At 35.1% G+C, this 23,725-nt stretch overlaps 1 protein-coding gene and 1 pseudogene across 1 annotated transcript in view; one reads left to right on the top strand and one right to left on the bottom strand.

The window, feature by feature from the left end:
• LOC105741046 overlaps positions 1–3,406 on the bottom strand; it is a 6,471-nt pseudogene extending 3,065 nt beyond the window's left edge.
• Edem3 (ER degradation enhancing alpha-mannosidase like protein 3) overlaps positions 1–23,725 on the top strand; it is an 82,927-nt gene that overhangs the window by 34,724 nt on the left and 24,478 nt on the right. Inside the window, exons 7-15 of the mRNA XM_023706873.1 lie at positions 4,750–4,884; positions 8,163–8,268; positions 12,438–12,535; positions 13,703–13,828; positions 14,013–14,096; positions 15,581–15,664; positions 16,503–16,627; positions 22,183–22,348; positions 22,560–22,714. Coding sequence (XP_023562641.1) covers positions 4,750–4,884; positions 8,163–8,268; positions 12,438–12,535; positions 13,703–13,828; positions 14,013–14,096; positions 15,581–15,664; positions 16,503–16,627; positions 22,183–22,348; positions 22,560–22,714 — 1,079 coding nt within the window. The remainder of the gene's footprint in view (positions 1–4,749; positions 4,885–8,162; positions 8,269–12,437; positions 12,536–13,702; positions 13,829–14,012; positions 14,097–15,580; positions 15,665–16,502; positions 16,628–22,182; positions 22,349–22,559; positions 22,715–23,725) is intronic.

The following is a 23,725-nucleotide window of genomic DNA, read 5'->3' as shown; positions in this document are numbered from 1 at the left end:
TATTATTTTATTTTTTATGTATTTGGTACAGGGTCTTCAGGGTCTTACTATGTAGATTGGACTCATAGTGATTCTCTTGTTTGCAGCCTTCCAAGTGCTGGGATTACAGGCACATGCCACCATGCCTAGTCTCAATCACCCTCTTAGCATGCCCAATGGGCAAGGCTGGCACTGCAACAAAATAGATATTTTAGACTGTAAGCAAGTCAAGTTCAATAAAAAAATTGAAATAATTTCTCGTATCTTATCAGACCATAATGGAATAAAGCTAGAAATCAGGAAGAAAAACTATGTAAGCACATAGAAATTGAACAGTTTACTTTTGAACAATCATTGAGTCATTCAATAAATCAAGGAGGAAATCAAATCAAAATGGAAATATAGATAGAAGGGCATTGAGGCTGTGTATCATCCATTATTATGTGTAATCAGTAAATGATTTAATTCTCTTAAAAAAAAAGAAAATGGAAATATACTAGAATCTTTGGGATACAGTGAAGGTAGTTTTAAGAGGGAACTTTGTAGCTTCGAGTGCTATTGAAAATATCACAGAGGGAGTCTGGGCATGGTGGTACATTTGTGTAATCCCAGTAACTTAGTGGTTTATCTCTGGGTCTTAGAAAAACCAAAGCAAACCCAATAGAAGGAAAGAAATAATACAAATCAAGGTGAAATTAATGAAATAGATACTACAAGAAAAATACAAAAGATCAATAAAACAATTGATTCTTTGAAAAGATAAGCAGAGTTGGTAAGTCCTTAGCCAAACTAACCAACAGAAAAAGAGATAACCAAATCAATGAAATTAGAGTACAACAGACACCTCTACATCTAGAGGATCATTAGGGACCATTTTAAAGACAGATAGTCCAGTAAATTGGAGCATTGAAAAGAAATGGATGAACTTTTAGACACCTGTGAACCAACAAGATATAAAAATCCTGGGGCTGGGGAGGGAGATAGCTCAGCAGCCTAAGCACCTGCATGGCAAATGCAAGGCCCCGAGTTTGATCGCTGGTATCGCATGCCGTACTGCCCCAGAACTGGGTTTGGTGATGCATGCTTGTAACCCTGCACTGGGAAGGCTGAGACAGGAGGACCACTATGAGTCCAAACTGTAGTAAGACCCTGTATCAGTAAAAAATAAGAAAAATTTTTAAAATCCTCATCAGATCAGTGAAAAGCTGTGAGATTCAAGCAATAATAAAAAGACTCCTAGCAAATAACAGGACTGGGGGACAGGGAGATAGCTTAGAAGAATAAGTGCTTGCCTGGCAAGTGCAAGGGCCTGAGTTCAATCCCCGGTTCCGAAAAAAAAAAAAAAAAAACCACCCAAAAACAAATAACGGGGCCGGGGAGATGGCTCAGTAGGATAAGCGCTTGACTGTCAAACACAAGGATCTGAGTTCAATCCCCGGTTCCGAAAAACAAAACAAAACAAAACAAAAAACAACAAATAACAGGATTGTATGTGTTTACTGCTGAATTTTACCAGACATTTAAAGAACTAACACTAATGTTTCTCAAACTATTCCATGATTAAAAAGGGAAGGAATGCTTTCCAAACTCACTCAGTGAGTCTAGTATCACCCTGATACCAAAACCAGGTAAGGACATAATAAAAAAGGAATATTAAAGACCAACATCTTTGATGAATGTACATGTAAAAATCCATGCAAAATACTTGCAGACTGAATTCAGTAATGCATTAAAAAGATCATATGCATGATTAAGTTGTTTTCATTCCAGTATGGTTCAGCATATATTAGATATAATGCACCACATAAATAGAATAAATATAAAAATGACATTTCAGTCGATAGAGACCTTTAACAAAATTTAATATTCATGGTAAAAGTCCTAAGAAACTGTACAGAAGCATTATACCTCAACACAATCAAGACTATACATAATTAAGTCTATAGCCAAAATCATACTGAATGGGAAAAACCAAAAACATTTCCTCTACAATCAGGAATGAGACAAGAGTATCCATTTTTACCACTCCTATTCAATAAAGTACTTGAAATTTTAGAGCAATTAGGCAGAAGAAATAAAAGGATTCATAAAAGAAAGGAAGAATTTAAATTATCTTTGGGTTTGCATTTAAAAGGGCGCAAGATTTAAATGATCTGATATAGATAGATGTTTTAAGAAATATCCTTTTACATGTTTTTGTAACAATGATCTTGAGATAGTAAGGGTTGTAATTCAGGGCCAGGGAGATAGCTCAGTAGAATAAGCGCTTGCCTGGTAAGCAAGGTCCTGAGTTCAATCCCTGGTTCTGCCAAAAAAAAAAAAAAGATACTTAATATCATTGAATCTAATTCTAGGGCCAGAGAGATAGCTCAGTAGAATAAGTGCAAGGGCCTGAGTTCAATCCCCTGTTCTGCCAAAAAACAAAAAAAAAAAAACAAAAAACACCGAAAGGGTTGTAATTCAGTATGTAAACAATATACAGAAAGTGTTAACATGTGAAATGGTATTAATACACTAAGACTTTGATTTAAAAAATTTCTTTTTCTTATGGGAAAAGACGCTAAAAATGGAATGTAAATTATTTTTTTTGTTGTTTCGTAACTTCCTTCTGCCGACTGCACCCTAAATTTTACAGTGCTTAGCTCAATACTATGCACAGTCTAGTGATAATTCTTCTTTTGAATTTCGATATTTTTGATCAGTCCTTTTGTTTGACACTTATGATATTTAATTGTTAGCTATCTTCTCTATATACATTTTATTTACTCTGTATTTTAAGGCAAGGATATATTTCTTTGTGTCTTATTAATATTTACCACACAGTAGTAAATATTGATCACTTTACTTCTCATTTGTGATTCTTACTAAAAATATGTATAAAATGTGTATACTTTACCTTGGTGTAATATTTTTATTTGATTATTGAGGATTGCTTCACTTTAAGTTTATTATTCATAATACAAATTTCCAATTTTAGATCTGTAGGTAAGAATGTAGACAGCTTAAGGTAGTAGGACATACTCTCCATTCCTATTCTTCATGAAGAACTAAAACTAGTTAATATTCCTGAAGTACAAATGGTAACATACTTATGAATTTGGGTGGAGATGGAACGGTATTGCCAGGCTGAAAGCTTATGGAAATACCTTAAATGACACTCTGGGATGAGATAAATGGTAATACTAAAGACAACATAAAGTGGTCAACTCCCATGTCTTACCTACATTTCACTTTTGTTTTATTCTTGTGTGGATATTTGTTTTAGAAATGCCTAGAATATGTTGGACCCTGTTAAAGTAAGAAACATACTGAGTAATGGGGTTTTGTATGTAAATTGAAGTATCAATTTATTTGAGCTTTTTGTAAGAGTCTAAAGAATTGACATGAAAACTTACATATGCTGTTTTACATTTGATTTTGGGGGCATTATTATGCTAAATCCTTAGATCTCTTTTTTGTGATTTATTTGGTGCTGAAAACATTCTAGTTTTAATTTCTGATTAAGTTGGTGCTAGTTAAACCATATTAATACTTGTAGTATTCTTTGGTTATCTTCAAATTATAAAAAATGTATTCCTTGTAAAAAAGTGTCCTTGTTTTGCTACATGCCAATAAGACAGTATAGTCTATATCAATCTCTAAAACCTTTAACAAAAAAAAATCTCTTCAAATACATACCATTATTATCAGTTTTTCTTTGTAAAGAATTCTGTTAAACCTGATTTTTTTTTTAAAAAAGCTGATCTACTTGTGTATTACTGAATTAACTAGTTCAAATCGTCCAGAGAAGAATGTTGTTTTTTATTTTTATTTTTTTATGCTCACAAATTAACTTTCAGTATTTATTTAGTCATCTGTAATATGAAGCAGAAGGGACCTAGTTCTGAAAGCAGAGATTTCTCCAAGCAGTTGTCATAAGCTGAAAGTTAGAGCTAGGGTCAGTAATATGGCTAGCACATTAAATGTTGTTTTTTTAAAAAAACCTTTCATTTATCTACATTTGGTACAAGGTCTTGCTTCTCAGTTTGGACTCATAGTGATCCTCCTGTCTCAGTCTCCCCAGCGCTGGGATTATAGGCATGCACCACTATACCTGGTTTTGGGGCCTGCACAGCACATCTGGGGCTCTGGGGCCAGCACTGCATGCTGTACTGGGGATTGAACCCGGGTCCTTGCCCTTGCCACGCAGGCGCTTAGATCACCGAGCTATCTCCCCAGCCTAGAAAATATTGTTATGGAAGGTGTTTTTCTCTAATTGTTATGATGGTGTTGCATTTTGATGTAATTGAGGAACAAACTAAATAAAAAACCATTAATTTTATGTGTTTACAATATATTTCCATAGATTTTGATTGATCACATAGATATTGATCACAAAGATCATCAGATTGAGCTTCAAAGTTCAATAATTTCATCAATTCTTTTTCTTTTTTTGTATTTTGTGCAGGGTCTCACTACGCAGCTTGAACTCGTAGTGATCATCCTGTTTTCAGCCTCCCCAGCGCTGTGATTACAGGTGCACTCCACCACGCCCAGACTTGTTCGCCGGCTCATCGTGCAAGGGGGCAGGGCTGGCTCTTTTTCTTTTTTCTTTGTACAGAGGATTGAACTCAGGACCTTGTGTTTGCCAGGCAGGTGCTTAAGCTTCTGAGCTATCTCCTGGGGCCCATGAATTATTTTCATAACTTGAAAAAAGTCTTTATAAGTGATTTTATCAGAAATATGCTGTCTCTTGATAGTTGCTAATGATTCTCTTTTGGTTATATTTAGATTAATTTAAAGTTTGGCATCAGAAAACCAGAGGCACGGACAGGAACTGAGACCGATACCTGTACAGCTTGTGCAGGTACCTTGATCCTTGAGTTTGCTGCTTTAAGTCGATTCACTGGAGCAACAATATTTGAGGTTTGCTTTTCATGGCCTTTGATCTTCTGGGTATTGGGCATAGCTAACTTTATGTTACATTGGTTAGGCATAACGATTATCAGTTAGTGGATTATTGTATTTAATTAACTCTTTTTTTTTTTTTTTTGGCGGAACCAGGGATTGAACTCAGACCCTTGTGCTTGCCAGGGAAGCACTTGTTCTACTGAGCTATCTCCCTGGCCTTGTATTTAATGAACTCTGTATCTAAATTCTATAATACAGTTTTTGATTGTCAAAAACATAAGTCATTGTGACCCAGCCATGTTAATACAATTTTGCAGTAGTTCACAACCTGTGAATTAAAATTTTAGTTTCATTCTTAGAAGATTGTTTGTATCATATTAACCTAGCAGCTCCTTGGTACCATCAATGTCTAAAAGAAATACATTTTTTTTTATTTATTGGACTTACAAATGTTCGACTGTACTCACTAAGCTAAGACAATGTAATTTTTGCATTTAAGTCTTGATTAAAAATCTAATCTGTAAATTTGTTTACTCCAGTTGAAATGTCATTCATTTTCCAAAAATCTTGCTATCCCCCAAATAGTAGTTTTTTTGGAGGTGGAGTGGGCTCAGCCCACCCTGAGTATGGGGCTGGCGTAGCATATGGTTCCAGGGATTGAACCATGGTCCCCTGTGCTTGCCTGAGTTTGCCTAAGCAGGTGCTTTCGATTGCTGAGCTATCTCACCCCCCCAACACACATAGTTTTTATGGTGTGGCTATTTCTTACATTTGGGGAAAAACAATCTAAGCATGCATTAGAGTGCAGTAATTATGTAAATAGCCTCTTTCAAATATATGGCTTGGGTGAACTGTAAACATTTTAACAAATGATACATATAAACAGAATAGAAATAAGGCATATATATCAACATTTCAGGCATTGGATCTGAATATAAATAAAATTAGAATGATCTTTGTGTGTATGTATGTGTTTTAATATGTATGTGCAGATGTCTAAGGACAGATTTATGCTTGATTAATTTAGCTTTAAAATAAAATTTTTATTCTATATCTAGGCGACAATTATTACCTTTCACTAAGAAGTATAGATATGTTGCATGTCTCTATGTGTGAGCTCTAAATGCTCTAAGATAATAATGCATTTACAAGTGAAGAAAATCAAACTCCAAAAAGATAAGCGAGTTGGGGCACAGTGGCACACACTGTAATCCCAGCTGCTTACAAGGCTGAGGCAGGAGGGTCACAAGTTTAAGGCCAGCCTGGGCATCATAGCAAGACCCTATCTCAAAATAAAAATGGGATTGCACTGGCTGTGGTGACACATGTCTCTAGTCCCAGCACTCTGGAGGCTGAGGCAGAAGGTTGCTGAAAATTCAAGGCTAGGCCTGGGCTACACAGTGAGTTCAAGGCCAGCCTCAAGTGCAAAGTGAGACCTTGTCTCAAGAAACAAAACAAAACTAGATGGAGGAGGGGTTGGGATATAGCTCTGTAGTAGAACAATCGATAGCATAATGTAGCTCTGGGTTTCATTCTAGTACTGGAAAAAAAATTGAATCTGTGTTTTTCTGAATTGAAAATTCATGATCTTTCACTAGCTATTTTGTCATTATGAGTAAATCTGTTGAAAATTATAATTTTAAATTTTTTGAATTTACAAACTTATTTGTAATTTATTTTCAGAAAAGCAAACTGATGTCAACAAAACATTGATCTAATAGAATGTTGGAAAACTAGAGTCCGTGGGCCAAATCCAGCTACTGCCTATTTCTGTTCAAAAAGAAAAAGTGTGTTTAGCACATGACTATACTGAGTTACTTATTTTTCCTCAACAGTTACTTTGTGTTACAGTAACAGTTGAGAAGCTGTGACCTATGACAATATGACCTCGAGTCTTAAAATATTTACTATTTGGTGTTTATAAGAAAGTTTCCTGGGGCTGGGGAGATGGCTCAGTGGAATAAACACTTCCCTGGCAAGCGCCAGGGCCTGAGTTCAATCCCTGGTTCCGCCAAAAAGAAAGTTTGCTGACACTTGATCTAATATATGAGGAGATCTGAGTTACTGTACTACTTGTTTTATAATTTAGTTTTAAGTTTTGGTTAAATCTTTAATTTCATCTATCACAGTTTTTAACTGTAAAATAAAAATTGGGAAGTATAGTATGTACCAAGCTTTCTGGCTCTGAAATTCTATCATGTAGTTAAGATTGACATTTGCTTTGTTTTTTTAAGAAAATCAGCATAATTAGGTTGAATGAATAATTAAAACTGTTTTGAACTCTATTTTTACATCTACTAAGTAATAAATTAGAGATTTTTTTATAGTAGTACTTCTGCAATGCCAAATAGGTTCATGTTCTGAATTTGATTTAGAAATTTATCTGTACATACCCTTTGTTTTTACACTTTGTAACATTTTTATCTAAAACCAAGAATTTGATTAGAAAACACTTTTAGTGTCCAATGGATAAAATAAATGAAGAAAAATTACCATAAGATTTTAAGTTTGTTATTACGAATTATTTACTAACCTAGTTGATTTACTATCTGATTTTAAGTTTGTTACTACTAAACATTCACTAGCCTAGTTGATTTACTGTCTTTCTCCTAACAAAGTTGTATGTCGTCAGGAAGTAGGATCTTTAAACTGTGTCAAAGATAGTATGCCAACTTGGAAATTCAGTTTTCTAAATAAACATATTTAAGAGGAGTTTCACTTTGCATTTAAGTTACAGAATTTACTCCAACAAGTGCATGTAAGGGCCAGGGAGATAGCTCAGCAGCATAAGCACCTGCCTGGCAAGCGCAAGGTCCTGAGTTCAGTTCCCAATACCAAAACAACAACAACAAATGCATCTAATTATGGCCAGTGACTAATATAATTTATTAGTACTTGTAGATGAAAATGCATCTGAACTTCCAAAATAGGTGAACATGGTGACTGCAAAATGAGATCACTGCACTTACATAGCATTGCCTCAGGCCTTCTTAACTAGACTGGCTGGAGAGAACCAAGATATTTGATAAGGAAATTTATATGACAAGTGATTATTTTAGGAACTTTACTTAATTCTGTTTTTTTTTTTTTTTTTTTGTACTGGGACTTGAACTCAGGACCTTGCCCCTGCCAGGCAGGCCCTGTGCCACTGAGCTATATGCCTGGCCACTTAATTATTTTTTCTTTCTTTTTTTTTCACTAAATTCTTACAATATCCTGTAGACCTTTGTTTTCTTTCCTTTTTGTTTCATGTCAAAAGATGTGCTACTTTATGCTTTTCTTTTTAATTATAGGAATATGCAAGAAAAGCTCTTGATTTTCTCTGGGAAAAAAGACAGCGAAGTAGTAATTTAGTTGGTGTGACTATCAATATTCATACTGGAGATTGGGTACGAAAAGGTATGTAAATTGGGTTTTTAAAATCAAACTTTCACATCCTCAGAATAGTTGAGAAACTTAAGATTATTGATTTGTTAAAATAACCTTTGGGAGAGTGTACTGTTTGATACCTTGATGGCAGTAGCATTATTGGTGTAGGTTACAGATGAAACACTAGGATTAATTTCTTTTGAGACTAGAGGATCAGAGTGTGTACCAGAGATATTACACATGAAGATGTATTTTAGGGGATATATTTTATGATATTATTACCAATTTTTATACCCTTCCTTCCAGAAATAGATTATTTTATTAGTGATTAACAGCATAGATTACAGAGCTATATTGTTGGAATTCAAGCCATGTGTACTTGGGCAAGTTATTTAACTTCTGTTGCCTTTTTAGCCATATCTGTAAAATGGAAATATTAAGAGTATTTCATAAAATTATTATGGAGATTAAATGAGCTAACATAAAACACAGAACACTGGTTGGCATATTTTAGACTTACTATAAAGTGCTCACTGTAATGTTAGTCCCTTTGATTCATAATTTTACTGCCGGGAATCTAGCTTAAGAAATAATAACCATTTTTGTACCCAAAGATGTTCTTCACATAAGTGCAATATTGGAAAGCTGAGAAATAATCCTAGTAACCATCAATAAACTAATAGCTAAGAAAAAATATTTTTCATCAATATTGGAATATTAAATAATTTAATGAGTTGGAAATAATGTCATATGAAAATAGGACATGATACTGTATAAATAATATGTTTTTATGTTTTAAAATGGTCTTATAAAACAAACCAAGAGTGGAAATGTTTAAAATAGTCCTAATAAAATTATCTTTCTTATACATTTCTGTATTTTTCTTTTTTTCCCCATAATTTTATTGAGAAACAAATAGCAATGAGACAGTTTTAAACCAAATTGGTAGGTCAGTTTCAATAACACATTGCATACTCTTCCTAGTGGTTAATTGCTGTACAAGATGCGGACATGATATCCTGTTTACAAACACTATTAGAACAAATCCCTCTATTCATTAAGAGAATGTAACTATATATCTATCCTAACCATTTTGAATACACAGATACAAAATGGACATTCATCTGTATTCCCCTTTTTTGTTAAGTTCCGTTATTTGAATATTATAGGTGTGTTAACTCAGCAAAATATTCTAAAAGAGTCCATTAGTAGTCCATAATAGTATTATATTTTTCAAAAGGCTTATTTATAATTTTTAAAAGTCTATAAGTAAAAATTATGTAACTATGAAAATGAACATCTTAAAGTTATTGTCTCTGTTTAATACTATAGATATTTTTGGTTTTTTAGAGACAGCATCTCACTATATAGTTCAGCCTGGCATTGAGCTCACTATGTAGCTCAAGCCGGCCTTGAACTCAGTGATCCTCCTGCCTCAGCCTCCCGAGTGCTGGGATTGTCGACGTACACCACCATATCCAGCCTTATAAAATTTTTATCTAAGTGGTTCCTGAAAGAGGTCTGGATATTGGCTTCAGAATTCTACATTTTTCTCCATTTTTTTTTTTAAACCCCACTATGGACCTCAGGTGTAAATTAATCACAGTTAATTTTTTTTTAATGTACTTGGTACAGGTTCTCACTGTGTTCGTGGCTCAGACTTGTAGTGATCCTCCTGTTGTCAGTTTCCCCAGAGCTGGGATTACAGGCATACGCCACTGTGCTGGGACTCTGTGGCCAGCTCAGTGCACCCTGGGGATGCATCAGTGGGCCATGTGGTGCTGGGGATCAGACTGAGGTCCCTGCACTTGCCTAATCACAGTTAATTTTTAGCAGTGATAATTTTATAGTTCTTTTCTAGCTTTATATGTTGTGTTCAGTGCACTGGGCTGTTTTGTTGGGTGCTTTTATTTTAAAATCACATGCACCTACCCATGCAAGCATTCTTCTAAAGTTATGACCCCAGATGCAGTGTATTCATTTTAAAATGCTGTTGTAGTTCATCACTTTGCTATTTTGGAGTGAACATCTCCCTTTCTAAGAATACAGCTATACCAGCTTTAACTTACATAGTAATTGCCTTATATATCTTCTTCTATCTTTTACTGTCAGCCTTTGCAGTGTTTGTTTATATTGTAAGTTTGAGGGCTGGGGGTATAGCTCAGTGGCATGAACACCTGCTTGGCAAGTACAAGGTCCTGAGTTTGATCCTTGATACTGCAAAAAAAAAAAAAAAAAAAAAAAAAAAAAAAAAAAAAAAAAGTTGATATATTGTAAGTGTGTCTTTTGTAGAACTTTCATGGCATTACATCTATTTTGTTAGCCTTTGTCTTTGAACTAGTGAGTTCGATCCATTTATATCTTTTTTTTTTTTTTTTGTGGAACTGGGAATTGAACTCAGGTGCTTGCCAGGGAAGCGCTTATTCCACTGAGCCATCTCCCCAGCCCCGTTGATGTTTTGAATATATTTCAACTTTGTTAGATCCCATTTCTGGTTTTTTTTGTATTTTTTTTTTTTATTGATACCTATATTCACCTCCTAAAAACATGTAGTATGCTTTCCTATTTCTTTGTCTCCCACTTTTAGAACCTTCATCTTCTGTGACACTGATACTATGTCAGCATTTAGTTATGTTTTCTCTTTTTCTTTTGGTCTGGGTGTTCTTGCCACCACTATTTAAAGGTTACTTGTAGTTTGTATACTGCTCATATAACATTTTGTAGGTTCATTTCTTATCTGTTGTTTTGTTTTCATAGATTAAACCAATTGCAAATTGAAAATAGAAAAAAATTATACTGAGGGGCCGGCCAAATAGCTCAGTGGATTGGCCGGGGGTTTGATCCCCAGGCCTGCTGTGCCAGCCCCGGCCCCCAGAGCGTGCTGAGATGGCGATTGAGACTGGGCGTGGTGCCGCACACCCGTAATCCCAGCTCTTGGGAGGCTGTAAATAGGTGCATCACTACAAGTCTGATCTGGTAGTTAGACCCTGAATACCCTGTAGACCATTCCCTAAAATAAAAAAAAATTGTACTAAACATTATAAAGTTTTATTTTTACTTAGTTTTTTAGTATTTAATATTTTTATTAACCACCATTTATGTAGTATTTATGTTGTATTGGGTATTCTAAGTAATCTAGAGATGATTTAATAATATATGAGAGGATATACATAAATGATATGAAAACTCTTGCCGTTTTATGCAAGTGGTGTACATGTTTGTGGATCTCACAGTCTTGAAACCAATCTTCCACAGATGCTTAGGGGTAAATGTATTTTATCCAAAACTGTTTTCAGTGGTTTCTAGTAGCTGGCATACTTTAGTATGCTTAACAGTAGTTTGATTTTTTTTTTCATATTTCAATGATAGTTTCGTTGTAAGTAATTTGTGGTTTACTTTCCTTTAATTTTTTTAAAAATTAAAACTTCATTATTTTTTTACATCCTAATAAAATAATCTGATATTCTCAGTTCTATATTCTTGTATGTATTCTTTCTTTCTCTGTATAAGATTATGACTGTCAAAAAGGAATGTCTCGCTGAGCACGGTTGCACATGCCAGTCATCCCTTGCTTAGGATGCTGAAGCAAGAGGGTTGCATGCTCACGGCCAGCCTGGGCAGTTTAGCAAGAACCTGTATCACAATAAAGTAAAATAGGATTGGAGATGCAGCTCGTTACTCCTTTTGTTCAGTCTCTAAATTTAGGTGGAGATTTTCCTCTTGGTACAGGAAACTGTATACTTCCTTGTTGTGTTCTGTGGGCCCTTTCCAATTAATGCCTTCGTTTTTAATTGCTAAAAATTTATCTTTATTGTTTAGACAAGTTTATCTTTTTAATTTTTACTTATCTTTTTGCAGTTCTTGCCTAAATCACTATTATCACATCTATTTTTATTCTCTACATTTTTAAATATATCCTGCTTTTATTTTTTATTTATTTATTTATTTTATCCTACTTTTAAATAAGACCTTTGTAGCCAATTTTGCAAAGTAAATTGAAAAAAGAATAAAACAATTATCAGCAAGTGGACTATTCATATTATAAAGTTAATATTTCTGTCAATTTAGTATAATTTTTACATTAAACAGTTTCATGTGTAGAGTAGCTTTTCATTCTTGCTATACTACTACACTTATTTGCATTCCATTAGGAATTTTAAAAACTTATTTAATGAGTCATTTATTTGTATTTTGTACAGATAGTGGAGTTGGAGCAGGGATTGATTCATATTATGAGTATCTGTTGAAAGCTTATGTCTTGCTTGGAGATGACAGTTTCCTGGAAAGATTTAATACAGTAAGTTTATAACATTTGTGGTTTTTTTTTTTTTTTTTTTTTCAGAACTGGGGATTGAACTCAGGTCTTTGTGCTTGCCAGGGAAGTACTTATTCCACTGAGCCATCTCCCTAGCCCCTTTAATTTTATAGCCAGTTTCATTTAAGTTCAGATTTTGATAGAAACTCAATTACCTGAGTGACAATGTTCAAATAATTGATTTTCTAAAGTGCTGTAGTATTTTTGTCAGTATTCCCTGATGATGTTGGACAGGGAGGAGACTACATACAATTCCCAAAACTAGTTCGTTTAGTTTTCACCTTTCATCAGAAGTTTTTGGATTTGCCAGTAGAGATAAAATATGTAGCTTTGAGGGTTTTTTTAAATGAAAAAAGATAATTATTGAAACAAATTACAGTTAGCAAGTAATCCTGTATGCCTCCATTTCTCATCTACAAAATGAGAGTACTAGTACTATTTATAAGGTCATTGGGAAAATTAAGTGAGCTTAATATATGAAATGACTAGAATGGTGCCTTGGTCTGTGGCAGGTACACAGTAATAATGATTAAGTGACATATGGTAGCAAAACAAACAATGTGTTAAAAATTCTAATATATCAAGTAAATGCTGTCACATATTTATTAGATCATAATAGGACTTTCTTGAGGTGGATTAGGATAGATAACTGTTTTTGTTGGGTTGGAAACACAACTTCTTCTGTGATCAAAGCTAAGAAGTATCTAGAAAATGGAAAAAGAGAAAAAGTTTCTGAGAGCATACCAGAAGAGAACTAATTTCCTGGACCCAGGCAGAAACTAATTCTGTACTGTAGAATTATGTTAGCTGTATTCCAAGGAGACCTAAGAACATGTTTGGGATACAGAGCTATACTGACCATGGGCCAGTATCATGGGACCAGTGATGCTCAGATCTAGTCCCCTCAAAGCATTCTATATTTAATATAGTCTCTAATATTCTACATCTGATTCAAGGATATATGCAAATGCATATGATTTAGAATTATTTTCATCTTAAATAATTTAAATATTTACAGTTAACTGAAAAATAGTGAATTTATCTGTAAATGTATTAAATTCAAGTGCAGTTTCTTCACTGTGCTGTTCAGTGTGTTTAAAGTAGTACATCTTCATCTGCTTTCGTGAACACATTGTTGTGATCTTTTAGCACTATGATGCCATAATGCGGTACATTAGCCAGCCACCTCTGCTACTTGATGTGCATATCCACAAACCAATGCTGAATGCTCGGACCTGGATGGATGCTTTGCTTGCCTTTTTTCCAGGTTTGCAGGTATAAAGAGCTCTTAATTTTCTGAATAGTAAAATAATTTAATAATTAATTACACTTATAATCGCTAAAATTGACAAAATATAGTCACATTCTGAAGTTGTAATATGCAAATTTCTATATTAATATTATAGATAACATTAACTCATACTTTATTAGATCATTATATTTTTGTTGTTGTCTTCAGGTTTTAAAAGGGGATATTAGACCCGCTATTGAAACTCATGAAATGTTATATCAGGTGATTAAAAAACACAATTTTCTACCAGAGGTAAGCAGTCTTATAAATTTTCATCTACATTTATAGTATAAATTGCTTTTTTTTTTTTTTTTTTTTTTTTTGTGGTACCAGGGATTGAACTCAGTACCTTGTGCTTGCCAGGCAGGGGCTTATTCTACTGAGCTATCTCCCCAGCCCTAAATTGCTAATTTAAAGAGAGAAAATGTTATGTTTATTCTTTATTTTGTGTGGTTATTTAGTTATTTTTGGTTTATACAGAATTGCTTTTTTACTTAAGGTATTAGAAAATGTATTATTTAGGATAATGCAGATTAATTTTATTTTAAAATAACCCTCCAACTTAGTGTTTCTCAAGCCTCTCTAGCCATTGCACCTCCCCCCACCCCCCTACTTTTTTTCTGTGATACTGGAGACTGAACTGAAGGCCTCACCATGCTAGGCAGGCTCTTTACTGCAGAGTTACAACCCCAGCCCTAATCATTTTCCTTTTTAAAGTACTTACCCCTCTCTGTTTACCCATTTGTTAGGGAGCTTATGTTACCCTTTATTTTCTGAAGTCTGAAAACTAAATGCATTAAATATAGTTCAGATGGTCACACATGCTTCCTGGAAATTTGGAGAATCTTGACTAAGAATTGCACTTCCTTTTTTTAAAATTATGTTAGTAATAAATATTTAATGAATATTTTTCTTTTGACAGGATTTTAGTAACATACTTTTTTGGCTTTCCAGAAGTGTGCCATTACAAATTTCCAAATGTGTATATGGCCTTATTCTAGTCTTTATTATTGACTACCCTATGTGAGCTTCTTAAGTATTCCACCAATGTAGAATGCTTCCTTAGGTGTTTATTTTGGAAAGTATAGTTTTATTAGTCTTCATGTAAGCAGGACATTGCATTGGGAAAGTTCATATCCATGTAGGATAAAATGAGGTTTCAACTAAACACATCTATCACAAATAAAGTTTTCATCTGCCATAAAAAGATGGTGGTCGCTTTTTTTTTTTTTTTAAACTGGTTGACTCTGTTCTTCAGTAAATTTCAAATAGACTAATGTATTTTTAAGTAATTATCTTCTCTTGTTCCACAAAAGACTTTAGTTGTTAAAAAACACATGATAACATGATATATGTGTAACTTAAAAATAGCTAAAAGAGTTGATTGTATAATTAAGAGGAAAGGTAAAGAGAAGGAAAGCAATCTAGTTATATAGACTGACAGGATCCATGGATTGACATAGCTGAGTTTCATTACTTCATTACTGACTTTTCTTGACTTTTTTTCCTCAATAGCCCAAATGTTTATTTAAAATCAGTGCATTAAAGTTGATAAAAATAATAGCCTTGCAAGAAGGGCTTGTGATTTTAGCAATAAAAATTAATGTTTTGTAGACGGAAATACATTATGTTTGGTATTTTGATTTCATTGTATCACTTAATATATATTACTATACTAGAACTACTTGTTTATATTTTAATCACATTAATGTCTTATTTGTATGACTTTTTTCCAGGCATTTACTACAGATTTCAGGGTACATTGGGCTCAGCATCCTTTAAGACCAGAATTTGCTGAAAGTACCTACTTCTTATATAAAGTAAGATAATTTGCTTGTCTTTGCCTTTAGCCTCCACTATTTGTTGAATGTCTTACTCCTTTATAACAGACACTGGTATATAATGTTGTCATAGTTAAATATATTAACATTTATATTCATCTGGTCTATAGAGTTATTCAGAGATACAAGACTTGACATGTGTATTTTATGCCTGTCAGAAATATTCATGTAGGGCCGGCCAGATAGCTCAGCAGACTAAAGTGCCTGCTTAGGTAAGCATAGGGGACCAGAGTTCAACCCCATGCCATGCCTGCCCTGCCCCCAGGGCATGCTGAGACAGCAACTGAGACAGCATGGTGGCACACACCTGTAATCCCAGCGCTTGGGAGGCTGAAAACAGGATCACTGGGAGTCTGATCTATCCAGTGAGACCCTGTAGACCCTGTACTAAATACATTAAAAAAATTATGTTAACATACTCTAAAAATAAATTTTCATCCTAGAGCTGCTTTCTAAAGCATGTCTCTTGCCTTTCTTTAATCAAGAAACTATTTTAGGCATTAAAAATCTAAATGTTGAAGTTTATAGTCAAAGAATTTTTAAATTATTTAAGAAATTCTGTAAAGCAGATCAAGGGCTTCTTTTCAGATCCAGGTAGTTTCTTTTTTTTTTTGGCAGAACCGGGGATTGAACTCAGGCCCTTGCGCTTGCCCAGGAAGCGCTTATTCCACTGAGCCATCTCCCTGGCCCATAGGTAGTTTCTATACAACATGCATTAAAGTGCCTGGCTCAATAAATATTTACTCAATATTTAATGCATGAATGGCTATGGTTATATATAATATGTATGTGTATAATATATTACCCTTTTTAATAGGCTACAGGAGATCCTTACTACCTTGAAGTAGGGAAAACGCTTATCGAAAATTTAAATAAGTATGCTAGAGTGCCTTGTGGATTTGCTGCCATGAAGGATGTTCGTACTGGAAGTCACGAGGACAGGTAAAACAATTGCTGGCACCCCCTTTCCTCAGTTTACTCTGAAACAGCACAAAATACAGCTACTTGTGAAGATTCAAAAAAAGTTTTTTTCTTTGGGAGGCTGTAAACAGGCGGATCACTACGAGTCTAATCTAGTAGTGAGACCCTGAACATCCTGCAGACCCTTCCGTAAAATACAAAAAATTAAAAACAAAAAAGTTTTTTTTACAAAAGCTATTTGAGGATACAGATGTTAGTGTTTATTTTTCTTCAGTTCTTTTGAATAAATTCATTTTAAATTGATAGAAAAGTTTGTATTGTAATGCCTAGAATATAGTAGGTGCTGAAATGATTTTTAAATGATTGAATGGTTGTTAAATATCAGAAACTTGGCATAACAGTATTAGAAATACTGTTCCTCCACCTCATTAAAATATTAGGAATATTCAAGATGATAGTGAAAGGTCCTGATTATAATTCATATTCAGTCAAGAACTCCTCAGAATCACTACCATAATACATGTACACTTTCTCTCCTCCTGTACGGAGAGGTGGGTAATCCCACTAGTAGATTTCGTACTGCAGAGGTGGGAGCAGCACGAGGTACTCAAGCTATGAAAAGCACACTTTGGTCAACGTGATAGTCACTGCAGTTACTCCCAGGTCTCTGATTATCATGTATTGAAATGAATGTTGAAGCCTTGTTTGTTCATTTGGTTAGCAAAGTTCCATACCATGTTTACTGGGCCTCTTTTTGTGCTCGCATACTAGTTTTTTGTACTTTTTTTTGGTACCAGGAATCTAACACGGGATCTTGTGCTTGCACTGCTGAGCTATATTCCCGACAAGCATACTAGTTTTTGAGGGTTATAGATAGGGGCACATGTCCTTTATGGAAGTGAGTCACTGAGGATGGGCAAATAAGTAGAATTTTTTTTTTTTAAATTTATGTATTTGGTACAGGGTCTCCCTATGCAGCTCTGACTCATAGAGATCCTTCTGTCTCAGCCTCCCGAGTGCTGCGTTTACAGGTGTGTCGGGGGCTGGCACTGCAGACAGTGTAGGGGATCAAACCCGGGTCTTTGCGCTTGCTAGGCAGGTAATTAGACCACTGAGCTGTCTCCCAGGCCCCATAAGTAGACTTTTAAAATGTTACATAAGTACTACATGAAATGCAAGTTGATATGTGATGATCAATGAATGATTCCTAACAAGTTCTGAGTCCTGGTGGATGAGCAAAAGTAAGAGGATAAAAGAAATAAAAGAAGTTTCAGGTTGAGGAACTAAAGACATGAGAAACATGAGGCTGTCCCTTAGGACTTCTCAGAGTATTTGGGTAGTTGTTCATTAGGTTAGGAAATCCTTTCCCTGGACGTAGCTGATGAGAAATCGGTGGTTTCTGGAAACAGGTATACAGATAACAGTAAGAAGTGAAAACCTGTGTATTGCCTCTAACATTTATTGATCATTTCATACACCTGGAGTACTTCTCTAAGTATTTTGTCTGTTTAACTGATTTGGTCTTTTACAATATCCCTCTGAAATGTAATTCTATTATAATAAAGATAAGGAAAAATTAGGGAACTTGCTGAAGATCACACTATAAGGCTAAGGTCAAAATTTTAATTAAACACATCAGCTTTTGACAACTATGTTATGTTGGTAGTTTATTCAAAGAACCAAGTACCTCTCACATGCCAGGCACTGCACTTATGGATGAGAATGAAAATTAGAACCAGTTCTTACCATCCCCTGGGCTGTAAAGTAGGTGTGTAAAGAAAAAATTACAAACATGATGTGTGCTTTAATAGAAAAGGGATAACAACTTGAAGAATTATGAAGATACTGTTAACTCTGTTTAGAGAGTTCTAGGTTTTAGAATTCCTGCTTTTCCTTCACCAAATATTCCTTTAGTGATACAGTTTTGGGGACTTTTTACTGCTGCTTTGTCCTATTCAGATGTACCCCAGTATGCAGAACGTTTCGGTTTTTTTTTTTTTTTAATTAATTAGTTTATTTATGTATTTGGTACAGAGTCTTGCTATGCAGTTCTGACTCGTAGTGATCCTGCTGTCTCAGCCTTCCCAGCACTGGGATTGCAGGTGTGTGCTACCATGCCTGGTTTTGGTGGCTAGCATGGCATGACCAAGGTTCCATGGGCGGCACCACATGTGGTACTGGGGATCAAACCCCGGTCCTTGAGCTTGCCAGGCAGTCGTTTAGATCACCAAACTGTCTCCCCAGCCCTGCAGAACATTTCTTAAACTATCATGTCCATGGACTGGGGATGTAGCTTACTGGCACAAGGGCTTTCCCAGCATATATGAGTCTCTAATTTTGATCCTAACAACACAAAAAAGAAAAAAAGAAAAAGAATAATCTAATAAGAGCACTGTAACCATTCTGAATTCAGGTAAGAGACTGCTAATTTTTTGAGAGGCTAATAGGTTTGTGCCTCTTCGGTTGAGGATCATTGCTTCATCAGCTCACTGTTCGTCATGGTGGTATTTTACGTTTCATATGTATTTGGCCCAACAAATATTTTGAGAACTACCAACCTTCATTATACTGTGTTATTAGATGTGCTTTAGGCGTATTATCTTTATTAATAAGTTCAGTTCACAGTGACCTTGTGATTGATCCCAAGCAGTTGCAGAGAGTTATCTATAGCCTGGTGACACTTTTTCCACTATAGTTTGAGCAGCCATCTGTTGTTATTGAGCAGCTGGTTTTTTAATGCAAACTTAGAACTTTATATTTAGCCCAGCAAAGTTTTATTTTTTTTTTTAATTTTTGTTTCCAGACCAGTGTGACTTTAGAATCTAATCTCCTAGCTAAACTCCAGTTTCCAGTGATCTATAGTTTGGGTAAAAGTACTGTAAGATTTTTCATGCATACAAATTATTGGAATGAAATAGTAGGACCGGGACCAGGACCTCTGCACCTGGCATTTCAAAGTGCTTGTTTACAGGCTATTCGCATTTGCTTGCTTGCTCTTGTGCAGATCTCTTGGTACCATCTTCTGGCTCACTAGCACCCTGCCCTCTACAATTTTTATAAGACAATTATCTGTATTTTCCTAATAATAGACGATTATTGAAAAGGATTTAAATGTTGAACTGGGGAGATAGCTCGGCAGTCTAAGTGACTTCCTGGCAAGCGTAAGGACCAGGGTTTGATAGATGGTACCACATGCTTCTCTGCTGCACTCTGACCCAGCGCCCAAAACCAGGCGTGGTGCTGCATACCTGTAATCCCAGGGCTGGGGAGGCTGAGACAGGAGGATCACTATGAGTCCGAGCTGCCAAGTGAGACCCTGTACCAAGTAAATAATAAATAAATAAATAAATAAATGATTTTAAAAGAACATTTTAAAAAATTCAGATGTCAAAAAAAATCTTTTGGGACTGGGGAGATGGCTTAGTGCAATAAGCACTTCCCTGGCAAGCGTAAGGGCCTGAGTTAATGCCTGGTTCTGAAAGAAAAAAAAAAAAAAATCTTTTAGGATAATCTCTCATATCAGCCTAAGATAATTGTCATTAGTAATTTGATAATTTTTTCAAAGACTTCTAATATCTGTGTGTTTATATTTATGTACGTGTTTATGTTTTTTATTGAAATTGAAATTTTTTTAGTACATGTCTGCAGAGAATCATTTCAGAATTACCATGGGGAGTTGGGACATGGACACAGCACAGTCTTAATCCTTTTCACTTCTTTTGCTCCTCCCTTCCTCTCCCTTCCTTGTGTCTTTGGGTGTCCTTCCCATTTAGAAAATATGTTTATGGTTTTCAAAATACAAATTATATCATATAATCCTCTACTTGGTGACCTTTCCTAATTCACATTTTAGTGATCTTACTATGTCTTTTTCCTAATGTTTACCTATCAAGTTTTCTAATCAGTTTCTCAAATATCAATATTCTGCTTATTAGTCTGCAGTTCTCAAAATAATGTTTTCTCATGATACTAAGTACAAAAGAGATTAAATTATGATAAATGAGTTTCAGGTTGACATGAAAGGTTTTTATTGTCTACTTATTAATAATCTGAAATAGATAAAAGTTTTAAAACTTTTACAGTTTTCATCCCAGAAACTTTAAAACAATCATTTGTATGTAAGACAAAGAAAAGCTATAGTTTTAATTTCATGCATACCCCACTGCTATCCTAAATAACTGACACATAGAATCTCAGTCTTTGCACTGGCGTTATGAGTATACAATTTATGTTCTATTTACAGAGAATGAACCAAAGCTCAATAATCTTATAGATTATATAACCCTAGAGATTCTGTAATCTGTCAGTGGTCACAGAACTAATTGTAGAAGATATATGTTTTCCAAAATCCGTGTTCTTTACCATTGTAGTCAGTTGCCTCCATCTCATTCCTTAGTCATCAACTTAGTATTTGTTGAGTACCTGCTTTGCACCAGGAATTGTGCTTGGCCAGCGGTGTGATATTATGCAGACTTCCCAGTAAATTACAAATTTGTACTGCCAAAATCTTGGATATTGTTATAGCTTGTGTCTAGATGTACCCTCAAAGCCTCATGTGGTCATAGGTGGGGTTTTTCAGACGTGGCTGGAACTAGAGTGTGTATACTGGGTTCAATTAGTCCAGTCCATTGATGGATCAGGCACAGTTCTGGGTAGGATTAAAGGTGTTCCACCCTGGGTGTAAGTGTTACCTGCCCTGCAATCAGATAGGTTAGATGGAATATAAGGGACAGAAAGAGAGTTATTGTTTGTCACTAGCTGCTTGCTGCTTCTGCCTGTTGCCTGCTCTGTGGTGCCTCTCTGCCATGCTACCCGGCCTTGGAGCCAACAAACTATGGACAGAAAGGACTATAGATATGCACAACCACACCCAGTCTCAATCACCATTTCGGTGCGCCCCAGGGGCTGGGCTGGCATGGAACGCTGGGATCAAACCCTGGCCACTGTGCTCTGCTGAAGCAGATGCTTTAGTCTGCTGAGCTATCAGGCCAATCCTTTTTCATATAATTTTTTAAAAGTCATATCCCCTACCTTTAAATGGCTACATAATAATTATCATCAAAGTTGTATGACTTAAAGCCAGGCGTGGTTGTACATATCTGTAATCCTAACACTTGGGAGGCTGAGGCAGGAGGATTGCCATGAGTTCGAGGTCAGCCTGGGCTACAGAGTGAGTCCCTGTCTCAAAAAAAAAGTTGTATGACTTAATCTAATTTTGTTAATATTCGTTGAAAAATCTGCTATGGATTTCACTTATAAAATTCATCTGAGTTACTTCTGTTACTTCTCTCAAGCAGAAATACAGAACTCTGCCTCTGTGGAAGGCTTAAACAGAAATCTTACCTGCATTGTTGGCAAGCTTGACAGTACATGTGGTGTTAGCAGCTTCTCTGATCTTTTTCCTTGCAGTGTGGTTGGAATTAAAGTAATTCTGACACTGGGTGACGGATGCATTCTTTAATTCTTTGGACGTCTGAATTATTGTAGATAAAGTTATTGAGCTTGACTCTGGCTTTCAGATACTGAACAGTTAAGTATTTCTTATGTTCTTGTATTTATTTGTGACTTTGTTTTAGAATGGATTCTTTCTTCTTGGCTGAAATGTTTAAATATCTTTACCTATTATTTGCTGATAAAGAAGACATTATTTTTGACATTGAAGATTACATCTTTACAACAGAAGCTCATCTATTACCTCTTTGGCTCTCTACTACAAATCAAAGAATCTCTAAAAAGAATACAGTGAGTTTTTAAATTAAATGTCTTACTTCCCTTTTTCTTCACTTTTATTTTTCTAGCTAAAAAATCTGTGACTAGACTTCAATAAATATATGTATGGTAGGAAAAAGTACATGATTCTTTATTTTCTTATAGCCATCAAGCATTCTTGTTAAGAAACCATAATGTTAAATAAAAGTTATTTTTGTAATTATAAAATTCTTTTATATTGCAGACCTCAGAATATACAGAACTTGACGACAGTAACTTTGACTGGACGTGTCCAAATACTCAGATTCTCTTCCCCAACGATCCATTGTATGCCCAGAGCATTCGTGAACCCTTGAAAAATGTGGTGGATAAGAGCTGTCCTAGAGGCATCATCAGAGTGTAAGATGTACTGTTTTGTATGTTAATATCAAAGTTAATTCTTAATTTAAGAATAAATTCTGCACCTGCAGAATTTAAGGAGCATATAACAGCAGTCTTAAAAAGTATTCAGTTAGGGCCGGGGATGTCACTCAGCATGTTGCTTAGCAGCACAGTGTCTGCCGGGCAAGCACAAGGCTGTGCATTTGCTGCCTGGTCCCCCCTCAAAAAAAAGTAAAGAAAAAAATAGTGTTGTTAGATGGGAAATTAAAAAGATGCTTCTACCAAAAATGTTGAGGTATGTAGTTATCACTGTTTAAAAGTTATTAGTAAAGTTGGGAATAAAGCTTATTTTATAGTAATTTTTTAGAGTAATGTTTATAATGCAGATTTTCTTTTATCTAGTAGTAGTCAGTGGATAAATATGACATTTTTAATTTCTATAGATTTTTTTTTCCAGTACTGGGGATTGAGCCCAGGGTTTTCACAGTGAACTATATTCCTAGCTCTTTTTATTTTTATTTGAAGATAGGGTCTTCTTGAGTCACTAAGTTGTCTAGGCTGGGCTCAAACTTGTGACTTTCCTGCCTCAGTCTCCCAGAGTTGTAGGATTGCAGACATACCTACCACATCTAGCTCTGTGGTTCTTTTTTTTTTTTTTTTTTTTTTTTTGCAGAAATAAGGATTGAACTCAGGCCCTTGCACTTGCCAGGGAAGCGCTCCACTGTGCCATCTCCCTGGCCCCTGTGGTTCATTTTTATACAACATAGTTTCATTATATATTTACACATGTCTTAGATATATAAGAAAATATTTTTCTTTATGACTATACTTCCTGTAAATTCTTTGTTTTTGCTGTATTTTAAATTTTGGATGTACCCACTTACTAAATAAACATTGTTAAAGAAAAATATTTTTCAGCCAATCAAACAGCTCACAGGATTAAAGCACCTGCAAGCAGATGCAGGGGCCTTGGGTTCAATCTCTGGGTCTGCTGTGCTGGCTCTGCCCCTGGGGTGTGCTGAGATGGCA

This window comes from Octodon degus, unplaced genomic scaffold (assembly GCF_000260255.1).
Source record: "Octodon degus isolate 3935 unplaced genomic scaffold, OctDeg1.0 scaffold00273, whole genome shotgun sequence".
Lineage (NCBI taxonomy): Eukaryota > Metazoa > Chordata > Mammalia > Rodentia > Octodontidae > Octodon > Octodon degus.
The sequence above is the reverse complement of the archived record's forward strand: the minus strand, read 5'-3'. Positions and strand labels throughout refer to the sequence as shown.